This window comes from Ochlerotatus camptorhynchus, unplaced genomic scaffold (genome assembly GCF_037179485.1).
Source record: "Ochlerotatus camptorhynchus isolate MF236.1 unplaced genomic scaffold, CSIRO-AGI_Acam_v1.1 ptg000108l, whole genome shotgun sequence".
In the NCBI taxonomy this organism is placed as follows: domain Eukaryota; kingdom Metazoa; phylum Arthropoda; class Insecta; order Diptera; family Culicidae; genus Ochlerotatus; species Ochlerotatus camptorhynchus.
Genome location: NW_027040598.1, coordinates 640,863 through 656,385, shown reverse-complemented (window position 1 = coordinate 656,385; position 15,523 = coordinate 640,863). Strand labels below are relative to the sequence as shown.

Sequence of the window (15,523 nt, the reverse complement as noted above, 5' to 3'; positions counted from 1 at the left end):
TTAATGATAAAGTTTCAACCTTATGTATTATGGTTTTTTGGAACTGGACCTTACAAATAATGGGTTGTTAAGAACCATTACCGTTCCAAATTCTTGTTTTCTCCATACATTTTCAGAAAGAGAACTATATTAGAACCTTTTAACTTATGGTTTGAGAACTTTAATGGTAATGGTTATGGTAGTCAGTAAGGTCCACGAATGGTTTTATAACATCGATCAACTTTATGTGGAATATATCGCGAATTGGTTGCCTGTAATTTACTGATTACCAATTCACGATATATTCCACGTAAAGTTGAGCGATAATACAAAACCATTAATGGACCTTACTGACTACCATAACCATTACCATTAATGTTCTCAAATCATAAGTAAAAACGTTCTTATATAGTTCTCTTTCTGAAAATGTATGGAGAAAACAAGAATTTGGAATGGTAATGGTTCTTAACAACCCATTATTTGTAAGGTCCAGTTCCAAAAAACCATAATACATAAGGTTGAAACTTTATCATTAAACGTTCATGTAAAGTTCCATAACCATTTCAGTTAAAGTTTAGCAGGGATTATAAACAATTTTTAACCTTTTTAGGTAAGGTCAATTTATGGTTCGCGTTTATGCGGGCAGTTCCAACCCAGTGCGAAACCGAACTTTTTGTCAGTGCGAACCTCAACCTGAGCTGGGTTTTAAAAACAAACGATCAAACTGACGTTTGTCAGAAAACAAGCAGACCAAATCTTGATACCCGATCCAGGTTGGAACTGAATAATAAACGAATTCGCTATTAGAAAACCAAAAAATCAACGTAAACGCAAGTAGTGACGTCACTAATTGCTTGTATCGTACAGGGGTTTTACTCACACAACTTAACCGATTGCTTCACCTCTGTAATCCAGCTCATTTCTGTAACCTGATCACGAAACGTCAACATCATACTCTGACGTTTGAATCAAATGGAACTTTCTGAACTTTATTACACGCACCCATGCGTAAGTCTGTTATCCTCACTTTCGCTCCAGCCAAAAATGATAGTTTGTTATTGTTATCCTCACTGTCAGACCATCAATACTCGCGCATAAAATGATGGACGATAATCCTATGCATTTGTTTACAAACAGTACCTTAGTCACAAAATAGGTAAAGTCTAACTCGTGAACCGTAATTAAATTGAAGTGGTAAAATAATAATCGTTTCAACAGTTAATGCAAACCCGGGATTGCAAACAGCTAAAATGAGTGAATCACAGATGCTGGATGTAGTCGAACTGGTCGAAAACGAAAAAAACAAAACCAACGTAAAATGTACGCACTGCGATTCGTTGATTCTGAAACCGGCCACTGCTGACTATGTAGAAAGCGAGGTAAGTTTGATTATTTGTGTTTATGCTATGGTAATTTGAATGAATTTTACGAATTATATCAAAAACTATTTAAATGTCCTAATAACTATCAACCTAGACAATTCTACTCATTGCTGACGTAATTAATACAATAATTAGCAATGAACATAAATACTAATGTTTGACCTGGTTCAGTTCTGTACAGCTTTTCGTTATGGTAACAATAAATTAAAAACTACAGCACACCACCAAAGAGCATTAAATGTGACACTATACTAAACAAGATCCATATAAGAGTGTGAAAAACCAATAAAATCTAAATCTAATGATTTGCTTTGTATGGCCATAATACATTTAGAATGTAACCGGCATAAGGACGGCTTGAATCTTGCGTGAGTCGATGGATTATTTGAGGCGAATAACTGCCATTATTAAAACCTCTCCTCGTGCAGAACAGATGATGATGTTCCCACCTCTCACCCCTGATTCTACGACAATATCCGGAAAACTGTTCATCGGAAATCAATTTCCCGGTGCCGAAATATTATTGCATGGAATGTACCATTTCCCGGAAAACAATGAAACGGAAAGCATACTTTTTAACATTTTTAAAACCAACGCTGAACCGTTTTGGTCATGAAAATTCAAATAGGTATAAGATCAATAGAAATCATAATAAGTACCTACCCAATACCGCACTGGCAATGCTCAAAATACATTAAAAATTTAAAACTGTATAACTAAACTGACTTGTCATTGTCATTACTGGTTGCAGATTTCGAACTTAAATTAACAAATGAAATAAGATTTGTATTACTTATTAACGTATGATTTTCTAGATAATACAGTCTTCTTTGAAAAATAGGCTGTTCTTTGACTGAATAAGTTCTAAAATTGTCAAAGAACAGCCTATATAGCAAAGAAGGCTGTATTATATAGAGGATCCTAATATATCGTCGAAAGATCTACAACCAGTATATTTTGATTCCGGAAAATAGTGCTTCCGGGAACAAGTTTTCCGGAAAATGGTTCTTTTCGGATAATGGTCATCCGGGTAACGGTTACCCCTAAAGGTTTGAGCTGGATGATTTATCTTTAGGATAAAAAATACGACCCTCTATAGTTTACAGTTGCTTCACAGCGATAAAACATGTATACACTAAATAAAGACTGATTCTTTCGTGAGTTGTTGATAGCTATTGTTCCCTTTTTTCTTGCAGTTCGACCTGCCCGAACCGCAGCAGAAGAGACGCCAATCGTCGGATCCGGTCGGTGAACCAGCGCCGTTCACCTGCGAGAAGCTGAAACACTTCTGGGTCGTCAGCGATATGTTCACCTTTGAGAACATTGGTTTCTCGCACACGGTGGACAAAACCAAGTACCTGATCTGTGCTGATTGCGAAATCGGCCCAGTTGGCTATCACGATCTCCAGACGAAACGATGCTACATTGCACTGCAACGGGTGAAGCATACGGCATGAATCGGCGTCATACTTTAGGGAGTTTCTTTTCCGTTCCAACAGTCACCAGCTGAACCAACGCAACGCATATGAATGCAGATGACAACAGTTTAGAGTTTTATAATGTGATTATAATCTTCTTCTTTTTTTACAACGCTTATTTAGACCATCCTAAAATTATCTAGAAACTATTTTCTGAAGGAAACGGTTTGTTAAGAACTAAAAGCAGTTTGTGGAAAAAGCAGTATTTTTCCAAAAAAAAAAAAAAAACAATGTTAATGCTTTAATACGTAGTAAAAATATCAGAATTCCATTTCGGGACTAGGACTTACAACTTGGCAAAGGTTGTATTCTGCTGCTCCTGGAGCATCGAGTGAAACAGTGTTTCCGCATTAAGGGCAAGTTCTCGGGGCAGTCCCTGTTCGGTGATTTCGCCTTCCTTCATCACAACGATTCGGTCGGTATTTTGCAGCCCGTTCAGTCTGTGAGCAATCAGAATTACGGTTCGCCCGCGGAAGGCATTTTTCAGCACAAGCTGTATGGCTGATTCCGCTTCGTAGTCCAGGTTGGCGGTACCCTCGTCTATTAGGACGATTTTGGACTTTTTAAGTAGAGCTCGTGTAAGGCAAAGAAGCTGCTTCTGACCGGCGGATAGATTGGATCCGCTGGGGTCTAGCTTGGCGTTAAGCCCACCCAAGGCTTGCACGAGAGGACTTGCCAGACAGCAAGTGATGGCTTCCCAAATCTCCGAATCTAGGTGAAGCCCTCGGGGATCGAGATTCTCCCTAATGGTGCCATTGAACAGGAAAGGATCTTGTGATACGACTGCAATTCGACTTCGCAGAACGTCGAGTGGAAGGGTTGCAATGTTTACACAGTCGATTGTGATGGTACCCTTCGAAAGGGGAGCCACCCTCATTATTGAAGCTAGAACAGAGGTCTTACCTGCGCCGGTCCTTCCGACGATGCCGATTCTCTCGCAAGATGTTATATGCATCGAAAGTCCCCTGAGCGCCATAGGCAGATGCTCGCGATAATTGAGATAAACATTGTCGAATACTACAACCCCTTGATAGGGCCAACCGAATGGCGGATCGGCCGATCCTTCGCAATTGACTTCCTTCTCCAATTCGCAATACTGGTTAACTCTTTCAATTGCGACAAACTCCTGTTCAGTTTCGGATACTGCATTGAGCAATCCGGACAGCAACCCAGTGATCGATAGGGCGTAGGAAATCGTTAGGCCAACCATTTCCGGTGAGGTTAGGTGAGCGGAAGTGATAGCTGCTAGCAATCCGGCCCCACCCACCAGGAAAGCCCCCAGCAGTTGAAGCCTCAATCCGAGCCACTGTTGGGCAGCAGATGACGAAAGTTGAGCCTTAATGCTTTCGCCAAGCTTGAAGAGGAAGTTTTTCTTAAATCGAGCTTCACCTCGCATCGCTCGGATCGTGGCCATCCCCTGAAGCGTTTCCGTAAAGTGAGTATACAGCGGTGACAGGGCATTGCTCGATAGTCGCTTGATGTCCCGTGATGCGTATCGGTACTGATTCTGCAGTGTTAGGTAGATCGGGCACAGCGGAACGACGAGCAGCCCCAGCCAGGGCATTGCATATAGACTGATGGCGAGGGCACCAAGCAGGCCGAAGAACTGGGCCAGTAGTATGTTCAGGATGAACGGGAGCGAATCGTCGATGGTGTAGACGTCGGACGAGAAGCGATTCAGGATGCGACCCAGCGGGGCAATGTCGAAGAATTGGAACTTTGTCTGCGGGAAAAGAGGAAGAGTTTATATTAGACTAATGCTAGCTTGTGGCAGGTTGGTTCGGGGTGATCCAATAGGTTGAAATCATTCTATTTAATATTTAAGTAGCCTTTTCCACCCATGGCCGGCAGTTTTCTTTTCAATGTTCCTCCAGGAAATTTTAGGCAAATTCAGTGGCATGTAAGTCAAGGAACCGGAGACCCCAAATGTTTACCTCAAAGTTTGTCGAACATTTGAATAAAGAAAGAGGGTAGGATTAGTAATTTCCATTTCATTTCACTACCTTAATTGCTTATCCTTGACAGATACGCGTTTTTCGTCTGCACTGCACTTCTTCTTCGCATCTTATGAAGCTCATGCAAAATAAAAATTGGATGGAATATGGAGCAACATGTGGAAAGGGTCTATGAACTAAATGTAAACAAAGACGTCGATTTATCGCGGATATGGACTCTTTCAGACAATTCAGACAGTTATTTTGCGTGTGCGTGTTGTGATTCGTGAGCAATCGACGTTCAAAGTCGTTGTTTACGTTTGACTTGTAGGCCCTTTTCACATGTTGCTCGAGATTTGAAAATTGACAAAAATCGTAGAGCAAGAGTTCTCGGTAAACATTTTGAACTTAATGTTTGCACAGAAAACAATTTGCATTACACATTTTTTTATGAGTATGGTTAACTACCCCATTTCCGGCCTATTAAGCACAACCCGCACTTAATCTTTCTTAATATAGCGCAGTTTAGCATCAAACGGAATGTTATTATTACTGATGGCTTACAAATTTATTTACCTTTCCGTACGTACCAAAAGATTTGATAAAGAGAAACCAATCGTTGAGATATTGTCAAAAGTCTAACACTGCTTCTTGACGCCAAACTCGGTCTAAGAATTCTAAACTCGACCTAACGCTTTTTTTGTTTTTGGGAATAATAGGTGCAAACCTTCATATCACGCGTTCTCATTGACTTTGTTCGGTAGCTTACTAACTAAAGTATCGTACCAAACGCACAATTGACTTGTTTACTCTGAAATCATGGATTTATTTCAAGTTTTCTGCTCGATAGGCCCAAAATGGGCGATTAAGCCGAAGTAGTTCTCTACCCTATAGGTAAAAATTAATAAAAAAGTTAAAAAATTTGACCAAAAGGCCTTGTTCTACGATTTTTGTCAGTTTTCAAGTGTTTATGGTTTTCAATAATCCAAAAGCTTGCATTTTGCATGAGGTTATAAACACTCCTGTTTACTTCGCCCATTCGATTGAAAACAATGTTGTTAGTCTTCCAGTCTCTCACTTCAAGCAGCACTTGAGCGAAGACCAGCATAGTTTCATGGCAGGGCGTTCGACTACTTCCAACCTTCTGTGTCTCACCTCGTACATTACGGAGAGTATGACAGACCATATGCAAACAGATGTCATCTACACTGACCTATCAGCCGCCAAGTTGAACCATCCTATAGCGATCGCCAAACTGGATAGGCTCGGTATGAACGGCAGTCTCCTACGATGGTTCGCATCTTATCTATCTGATCGTCAGTTGGCAGTTGCAATCGACGACTGCCGATCTCCTTCGTTCCCTGCCACTTCGGGTATTCCGAAAGGTAGGCCCGTTAATATTTCTTGTGTATTTCAACGACGTCAATTTCATCCTCGACGGTCCACGACTGTCGTTCGCAGACGACATGAAAATCTATCTCCGAATCCGAGCCATCGCTGACTGCCACTTTCTCCAACTCCAACTCAACGCTTTTGCTAATTGGTGCCGCATGGTTGTAAATCCAACAAAATGTTCAGTAATCACGTTCTCACGGAAGAAGCATTCAATTACATTCAGTTATATCCTAGAAGGCGATGACGTACATCGTGTGAATCACATTAAGGATCTGGGAGTCATTTTAAATTGTCAACTCACATACAGCCAGCATATCTCGTACGTGATCGACAAGGCATCCAGAACGCTCGGCATCATTTTCAGGATAGCTAAAAGTTTCACGGACATCTACTGTTTGAAGCCGCTTTACTGCTCCCTCGTCCGGTCGGTGTTAGAATACTGCTGCCCTGTATGGAATCACAACTAAGGCCTGCACTCGAAAAAAAAAAATGCACCAGACAAAAGTGTTCGCCAAAAATTTATTTTAAGACGGAATTTCTTGAAACTTTCAGCGAATGTACTAATACATATGGATTATGTTTCGGCATAATTACTTTATTCAATTTCCTTTCCATCGCTGAAAGCCCGCACCTTTCCCTTAAGACCCCTCATTACATTTTGTGCAATGGTGGAGCCGACCTTTTTGGTCACTTTCATCCATGCTTTCTTCAACTCCAGCTCGTTCTTAAACACCTTGGACGATTTTCGAACTTTGGCCTTCATTATAGCCCAAAATTTTTCCACCAGACGAATCTCTGGAGAATTTGGGGGGTTGGCGGTTTTTGGTACAAAAACAACGTTATTGTCTCTGTACCAATCCAACGTCGATCGCGCGTAATGGCATGATGCCAGGTCCGGCTAAAATAATGTCTCGCCTCCGTGGGACCGCAGGAAGGGCAACAGATGCTTCTGGGGGCACTCGATGCGGTAAATTTCGCTGTTGATGGTACCCATTGTGATGTACGGTTTACTCAGTTTACCGCATTGGCTATGGCCTGCCAGAGCAAGTATTTTTTGGCGAATTTGTCCACTTTCTTCTTCCTTATGCCTTCCGGAACATCAAACCATGATTTGGCAACGTAGAACTCCAACCCAGGTATCTGCTTTGCGTCTGCCTTGATGTAGGTTTCGTCATCCATAACCACACACATCGGTTTCGTTAACCACTCTCGATACAGCTTCCTTGCGCGGGATTTGGCCGCCGTGCTTTGTTGATCACGTCAGCTGTCTTCGATTTTCTTCCATTTCCAGACCGCCGCTCGGTCGTCTGGGAGTCCTTAAACGATTTTACCACCCGAGACACAGTTGTATATAGGTGATTCCCAGTTGTCTTCCGATCCATCTCATGGTCGCAGTCGGATTTTCCATGACGGCACGCAAAATTCTCCGGCGATTTTCTTCTTGTTTCGATGACATCTCAATAACCACTGAACCGATTGTTATGAAATTTTGCAAATGTAAACAATTCACTCCAAACTAGTTATACCCAGATTTTCATCAATTTTTACCCACGGATAAAAAAAGTTACACACGGATAAAAATGGTGCATTTTTTTTTCGAGTATAAGCCTTACCAAAACAGTGTACAAATAGTAGAGTCTATTCAACGACGATTCATCTGGTTTGCCCTTCGACGATTGCCTTGGAGGGATCCTCATCGCCTTCCAAGCTACGAAAGTCGGTGCCAGTTAATTCACCTGGATCCTTTGTGGTGTCGAAGAGATACGACAAGAGCCCTGTTTGTGGCTGACATTCTACAGCGCAGAATCGATTGACGTTCTATTCTACAACAAATCGACGTTAACTTTCAACTACGAGCACTCCGTAACAACGCAATGCTGAGGATACCTTTTCGGCGTACAAACTATAGTTTTTATGGTGCTATCAATGGACTAAAAAGGGTTTTCAATCGTATTGCTTCCTTATTTGATTTTCACAAGTTGGACTTCACGGCCTTTGCAGTTAATCCATCATTAGGACTAAGCCCAGTCTGTTGATGTAGAACCAAATAAACAAATAAAACACCACGCTTTATACTACTGCGAATACCCAAAGAACGTCATTTTCGTTGTTTCGGCTCTTACTTCATTTGCTTCTCCTTCGAGATGAAAACATACGCCTCTGGACGTCTGTACCGAATACTTGCAGCATGCCCATGTCCGGCTTCGTACCGTTTCAAATCTCGAAGGGCGTTTCCTACACCGGTTTCATAGGCAACATGTTCTGGAAATAGTTGGTTGTACAGACCTACTCGGCCCAGTACCGGCAGTATAATCCAGATTCTATGACCATACAACGTGCCATCTCATCCAATGAACGGTTCTTGCGCTCAGCGACTCCGTTCTGCTGTGGCGTGCATGCTGTCGTGAATTGTTGCTGTATGCCTTCCTGCTTCAAAACCCGCACCAGCTTCTTTTTGGTGAGACCTGATTATTTTTGGCGGCCTACCGAATTGTGTTTTCACGAAATCTTGGATAGCATCCACCGTCTCCGATTTCTTCGACAAAAATGCAGTGATATAGATATAACCCGGGACGGGACTTGACAATCCAGCTTCTCACTCTTCTTAATGTATTTGTTGAATGCCCGTCGAAAATTAGTGCTTGGTGTTTGACGGAGTTGACCAATGATGCCAGGATTGCAAAATGATTTTCTATTTTAATTTGAATTTGATTCGGAGTTTCTACCGCAGTTTAGCACCTTGTACATCATGTTTGCTTAACACAATATAAACAACCATAAACAAACAAGAATATCCATCTCTTTAAGCACGCCCCTATTTTGCAACTTTCTTTTCGCAAATATAAACAATTAACAACGCCATTGACGTCAATATTGATTCTGGCATCACTGCCAGCCAGATTGATGTGATCCCTCTGTCTTTTTTATTCCACGATTGCTACTGTCAAATCGACCAATCAGCAACTGGCTCGGATTTGACAGAAAATTGGCTCGAAATCGCTACCCGATTGTCAAGTCCCGTCCCAGGATATAACGACTGTGCTGCCCTTGTCAGCATAGTTATCCCATTCGTGAAAACAGCAAGCTGAGAAAAATGCTGTTCAAATTGTTATTCTCTATGAATTTTTATGGACGGGACAACGTAGTTTTGGTATTTTTAGCGAAATTTTCTGACCAAAGTAGAAAACTTTTCCTGTTCATTGTAAAGTGTTAGCACGTTATAGGGTTATAGTACTACTTGACAATCGATTCCAATGTATAACTCATTTTCGCCAAAAATGCTAATGGTGTAGTCATTGATTAAAGTAAAGAAATAACAATGACCACCGGGTGTGACCGTATGCATCGCTCCACACAAATAGCTGTGTACCAGATCCAAAATATTCTTCGATTTTCAATGCGCCTTCTTGGGAAATGGCAGCCGGCTCATCTTCCTTTGCAACCAGGGTTCACAAGTTGTATGTATAGAGTAGTTATTTACCTAATACCAATTGCCAGTTCCTTCCGTTGGACATCCAAACTAGCTTGAGTATCACGATGCCCCAGCTTCCTGTGCCACTCATGGATGCAACCTTTCTGATCTGACACTGATCCGATGCCGCATTCACCCTTTTCCACCATTGGGAGATGATAAGAGGCGCTTGCTCCTCAGCGCAGCATTCGTCTAGCTTTGTTGCAACATTGGTCAGCTTTTCGAACAAATCCTCAAACTCCATTAGCTGCTCTTCGATGTTGTCACCATCGTGGTAATTCATGTCGCAGATCCGTTTGAGCAAATGCACTTTGGTTGTGAGCGTCTTATTCTGGCGTTGCCGCGCCAAATTGTCCCACACTGCCTTCGTGGAATTCGTATTCCGGATGTGCCCATGTTGATTTCTTTTTCCGGTTTCACTTCCGACGAGACGTGCTTCCAAAGTCCCTCTCTCACTAACAGAAACTCGACTTCCAACCTCCACGAATCATAATTATCGTTCGTAAACTTCACGATTCGCGTTCTCTCCATTTTAACAATTTTCAATAGTTTACCAATGTTAAACTACTATAATATTTATAGCTAACGAATCTTTCAACAAATCTGAATCAAATGGTGTGATCATAATTGAAATCCCAAGTTATAAGCGTTTAAAATCTGACACCACAGACAAACAGACATAATCATTGAATATTTCTCATTGTAAAACATTGTCGCTAAAACATTACCGCCATTTGTTGAGTACACTGTGGTGGGTAGTACGCTGAACAGATGGCGGTAGTGAGTAAATGTCAAACGCATTGGAATTTACTATGCGCGCCACAGGTGGCAGCACTACTAACTGAGATAGTTTCAAATTGACCGTTAAATGCTTGTTGTGTGTTATGTCTGTTTGTTTGTGCTGACACTATTTCGTCACAATTTTTTGATTTGAACCCCAGTATATTCCACAAAGACGTAGTCTGAAACTGAAATAAATTGACTAGTTTACTTCAAAACAAGTCTCATAGCGAATTAAACGTAGGTTTAACATCGGTAGGTAACTTTGCAACAACATTGTAACGGAAAACCTACACATGTTGTACAAAGTAAGGGAGATTGGGGTAAAGAAGATCCCCGTTTAATTTTTTTTTAACCCTCATCAAAAAATACCATAGAAGAAGAAATACTGCGTGGCCATTTGTGCATACTGATTTCATGCCAAAGAAGCATACATTTAGGCTTAATATATGTTCTTTCTCTATTGGACTTCAACGGTTCACGCCTGATGGTTATGCTTTCCACACTACAATTCGGAGGGCGCATTATACCCAACATAGATTAACAACAAACATTGTAAAACACAATAACTACCGTTTTTCAAATTAACATGTCATTAATGCTATCAAGCAAAAAGATGAAGAATGTACCTAACATATTGCATCAGATATTCGAAATCATACAAACTAACAGCTAGGATAGAAAGGGGGGGGGGGGGTGCATTTTGCCCACCATGGGCATTTTACCCCCATTTTCCCTACAACAGCACGACTGCTTGAAGTAACATCAAGGAGATGTTTAGTTACCTACTTCTGAAAAATACGACCCGACGATACATTTACCAAACGATGTTCATTAAAGTTGGGTTGAGCTCCGATGTGGTCACAATATTTATGAAGGTTAAGATTTCTTAAGTTAACGTTTGATATTCTCTCCAATTATGGGTTCATTTCGTGTCCTTACCCGGAATATTTTGGATCACCGCAAAACCAAAAACCCAGATCATTCATACTTACATAAACCACACTGTTCAGCAGTTTATCGTGGATGCACTTGGCCGCTTTGATTCCGGCGTACGCAAACAGGAACGCCCGGACCAACGTTATGAGCGAATTGCTAACGGCCAGACCGGTGAAGACTCCGAGGTAGTACATTGTAAGCGTCTTGTTCTCTGTATCCACTAGCAGTGCCTCCTGTTGCAGTTCGTCAGCCAGTTCCGTATCGTGATCTACTCCTCTAATCCAAGATGACGCAAAATCCTGTACCATGCTCAGTACGCTCTGAATGGTACTCAGGCTCCACAAATGAGCAATGCCTTCTTGTGGCACTTCTGATTCCAATACAGTTGCATTATTCGTACCATTGCTAGGCGGAGCTGGTGCCGGCGAGGAAGCTCCCACCCAATAAGCCAACCAAGCATCTGAAAGGTTCCTCGAAAGTTGCATCAACAGCACCGAAACGATAACCCAAAATCCAAGCGACCGCCCCATCGCCTGCCAATAAGCTCCGAGTACTTTCCTATCCAAATGACCAAACTCTCTGCTTTCTTCGGCCATCACACTGTCCAAACTTAAATTATCATCATCCTTCGGCGGTGTGTTTGGTTCATATTCCACGTTGAAACTCGACGGAAGGTCTTCTCCTTCGTCCTCAAAGTCACTTATCATCGAACCAGTCGCCGTGATGTCACTCTGACTCACAGCACCATTTTCAACGTGAAGAATCTGATTAGCTCGAGTCAGCACCAGCGGATGCTGACTTACAATGATTCGGGTTTTATCCTTTAGCAGTCCGAAGATGCAGTGGCGCACGATATGCGACGCTACGTGAGCATCGAGTGCCGAAAGGATGTCGTCCAACAAGTAGATCCCCTTGTTCTGATAGATGGCTCGGGCCAGAGCGATACGTGCTCTCTGCCCACCGGATAGCGTTCGACCTTGCTCGCCAACTCCAGTGCTGTCCCCTTTCAGAAGGTTCAAGTCATAGTTCAAAGCACAAGCATGAATCACCGCCTTGTATCTGGTATCGTCGTACATTTCTCCCCACAGGATATTCTCCCGGATCGTTCCCCTCTGCAGCCACGGGGTCTGAGCTACATACCCGAAACCTTCGTCCACGTTCGAAATCGCCACCACCCCTTGGGTGCATTTGAAATTTGCCAGGATCACCTCCAGCAGGGACGTTTTTCCTCCTCCGACAGGGCCTTCCAGGCATATAAGGTCTCCTTGCCGTATCTGAAGGTTTAAATTGAGAATTCGAAAATCGACAATGTCCTCCTGAACGAGACCCAGCTCCTTGCGGCTGCGTTGGATTTCAAACTGAAAGTGACCGTCTTTGATGGCGATCACGACCGGTCGACGGGAAGCCCCAGAGAAGGCCGTTTCCGTTTGGTGCAGCGGCTTGTAGTACTCGGTTAGGTTAATGTTCGGTAGCTGAAATGTAAAAAAAATCACTTTAATAGTGGGATATTCCCCCCCAATTTAACTCATACTTACATCAATCAGCTCCTGCACCCTCTTGAGTGAAACCCACGCCTCAGCCAGTCCATTCAAAACCCAGGGAAAGGCATTCAGCGGTCCAATCAGCATATTCAACAGCGCCACACTGGTATAGGTGGTGGCCGCAGTCAGCGTACCTCCCAGCAGCACGGACGTTCCGAACGTCAGTAGACACATCAGCACCGGCGTCGTCGCCCAAAAGTACACACATAGCGCATCCAGATACTTCCTCCGGGACAAGTAACCGACCTCCTCCCGACGAATCCGTTCGATCTTGCTGATGAATACATCCTCCCATGAGTTCATTTTGATGTGTTTCGCTCCACCGATGGTTTCTGTCGTGATGGCAATGCGGCCGTCCTTGGCCGTCATCAGACCTTGCGACAGTTGACCGATCTTGATCGCTATCGTGCGATTGATCGGGATCAGAATGATGGCAAAAATCACCCCGGCGAGAAACGCTAGTCCAATTTGAGTATAAAGCAGGTAGAGGGTCGTGAAGAGTTGAAACGGGATACTCCAGAACGAGTGGAAGCTAATGCAGGAATTAACAATCCTATCGGTATCAGTCGACATAAGATTCAGTATTTCCGGACGGGCATTCTGGAGGCCTTTAGCAATGAGCGACTTTCGGTAGATCGCCGTTACTAGACTCATGCGCATTTTGGTGCTTACCAAAGTCATTCGCCAGTTGAAGTGCACACCGGCAAAACAACTGATGAGAGTCGACAGTAGAAGCCCTAAAGCGTAGTAATATGGACGAAAGTCTATTGTGTAGCAAGTATCACAATTGTCGTTGTCTGGAATAGTTCCATTACCGATGAAATTTTCACTGCGAAGCAATCCACCGAGGAGGATGGGTCCGGCGAAACCGGAGAGATCAGCCAACAGTCGAAGAAGTCCAATCAAATAGAACTCCCAACCGAAGCTTCTATGAAGTGCCTTGAACAGAGACCCTACAGCCACTAGCTGCTTCTGGAGCTTATCCACAACCAAATTCATATTTAGGCATTCAGGCAAATCAAACAGATCTTCATTCTTCCTCAGCTTACCGACAACTCCTTTCGTAATAAGCGGTCTCACCCAATAGAAGATCAGCTTCGACAGGAAATTGGCATCATCTTCAATCGGGCCCAACACCGGTTCATCGATATCCTCCAGAAATCTCGTGTAAGTCTGCGAAAGCAGCGCCTGTCGTTCTTCATCCGCTGTCCTCTGAACCCTTATGTAGTAAGCATTTCCCGGAGCAATCAGCGTCGACCCGTAGCTAATGAAAATCACCAAGTCCGCGATGTACCACAACCAATAGTCCGACTTGATGTTCGTATGGACCCAAATGGCGGTCAAAGCCAAGAGCGATGTCCACAGGACGATAATCGCCAGTGGGCCCCGATGACTCAACGATCCCCGCTTGATCGAACTGGTCAGAAAGCCAATGTGAACCGTCCAAGCCACGAGCTGCACGCACGATAGAAGCACATCGATCGGATAGATCTTACCATGAATCCGTAGCAGGTAGAAAATCTTCAACACCGGAATCAAACCCAACCCAATCGAGGCGGCAATGCGCAACCGGATGGACCGTAGCTGAACACCGTTCCGGTACACCAACCGAAAGTGAGATCCGTAATAGTACGACGACAGCACGGCAAATAGCACCAGGATTGGAAGCTGCAAGCAAATCTCCTGAAAACACGGTGCCAAATCGTTGTAGTCTTTCACCCACGGACGCAAACCGGACGGACAGACGTCCGTCCACGAAAAGTCCCACGAGGACATTCTGAAACACAAATCGATTTTTAGCACTTGATACTTTGTTTTAGAAAGCAACGAAATGTCGTACCTTTTTCAATTGAGACAAGTCTAACTTCACAGTTTTTTTTAAATTATTTGATTCATCATTGTTTTTTTCAATGGTTTAGTCACTTCGCTACTCGTTATCAGCAGTGGGTTTTCTTCTTATCGACTACTACGTGGTTTGAAATGCAAATGTAGGTGAAGAACCGCAAACTGGTCGGCGAATTATACAAGCTTCTCGCTTTGTTTTGTTTTATTAGAGTGCTGGTAAGGTCACTGACTGGTTTTGTTGTGAAATTATCAGAATTTTAATGCCTTGACCGTGGCTGTTTTCGTTTTCTTCTGACCAAATCAAACTGAACAAAGCCGCACTCGCACACACACGCAACTGCGAATGAAAAATGAAAACAGAGGCATATTAATGATCGGACAAAGGGAAATACACTGTGCCAACTGTCAAACCGGTGTTTTCACATCAGCGAGGGGTGCCTTGATGCAGTGAATTACATTTGTACGAAATCAAATTGATTCAAATATGGACCAGTTAGGTCTGTGCCACAAACGGGAAATCAAATTGATTAAGAGCATTCACATTATCACCGCGGCAAAAAGATAATCCAGAACAACATGTGAAAAGGGCATACAAGCTTTTTGTAAACAAACCTTCTTATGCCCTTTTCTCGCCACCCATATGACACCAACGCAAACCTTTAACATCACCGGGTAGGGGACACTTTCCCCTTCCCGATGATATTGCAGATTTGCGTGGGCGACCCTCGGTTGGTGAGAAAAGGGCCTACAAAGGTTTGCTTACAAAAATCTTATATGC

The 15,523-nt window shown here is 43.0% G+C and overlaps 2 protein-coding genes across 2 annotated transcripts; one reads left to right on the top strand and one right to left on the bottom strand.

The window, feature by feature from the left end:
* Positions 1 to 1,130: 1,130 nt before the first annotated feature.
* On the top strand, positions 1,131 to 2,837 carry strat (RAB interacting factor STRAT). The gene is made up of 2 exons (XM_065219700.1): positions 1,131 to 1,358; positions 2,558 to 2,837. Exons 1-2 carry the CDS (start codon positions 1,230 to 1,232, stop codon positions 2,816 to 2,818), a joined length of 390 nt encoding a protein of 129 aa, XP_065075772.1. The 5' UTR covers positions 1,131 to 1,229; the 3' UTR covers positions 2,819 to 2,837.
* A 69-nt stretch (positions 2,838 to 2,906) lies between these two features.
* On the bottom strand, positions 2,907 to 15,050 carry LOC135699414 (ATP-binding cassette sub-family C member 10). Its single transcript, XM_065219675.1, has 4 exons — positions 14,741 to 15,050; positions 12,895 to 14,677; positions 11,416 to 12,831; positions 2,907 to 4,562 (listed from the first exon to the last, which is right to left on the bottom strand). Exons 2-4 carry the CDS (start codon positions 14,674 to 14,676, stop codon positions 3,126 to 3,128), a joined length of 4,635 nt encoding a protein of 1,544 aa, XP_065075747.1. The 5' UTR covers position 14,677; positions 14,741 to 15,050; the 3' UTR covers positions 2,907 to 3,125.
* Positions 15,051 to 15,523: the final 473 nt, after the last annotated feature.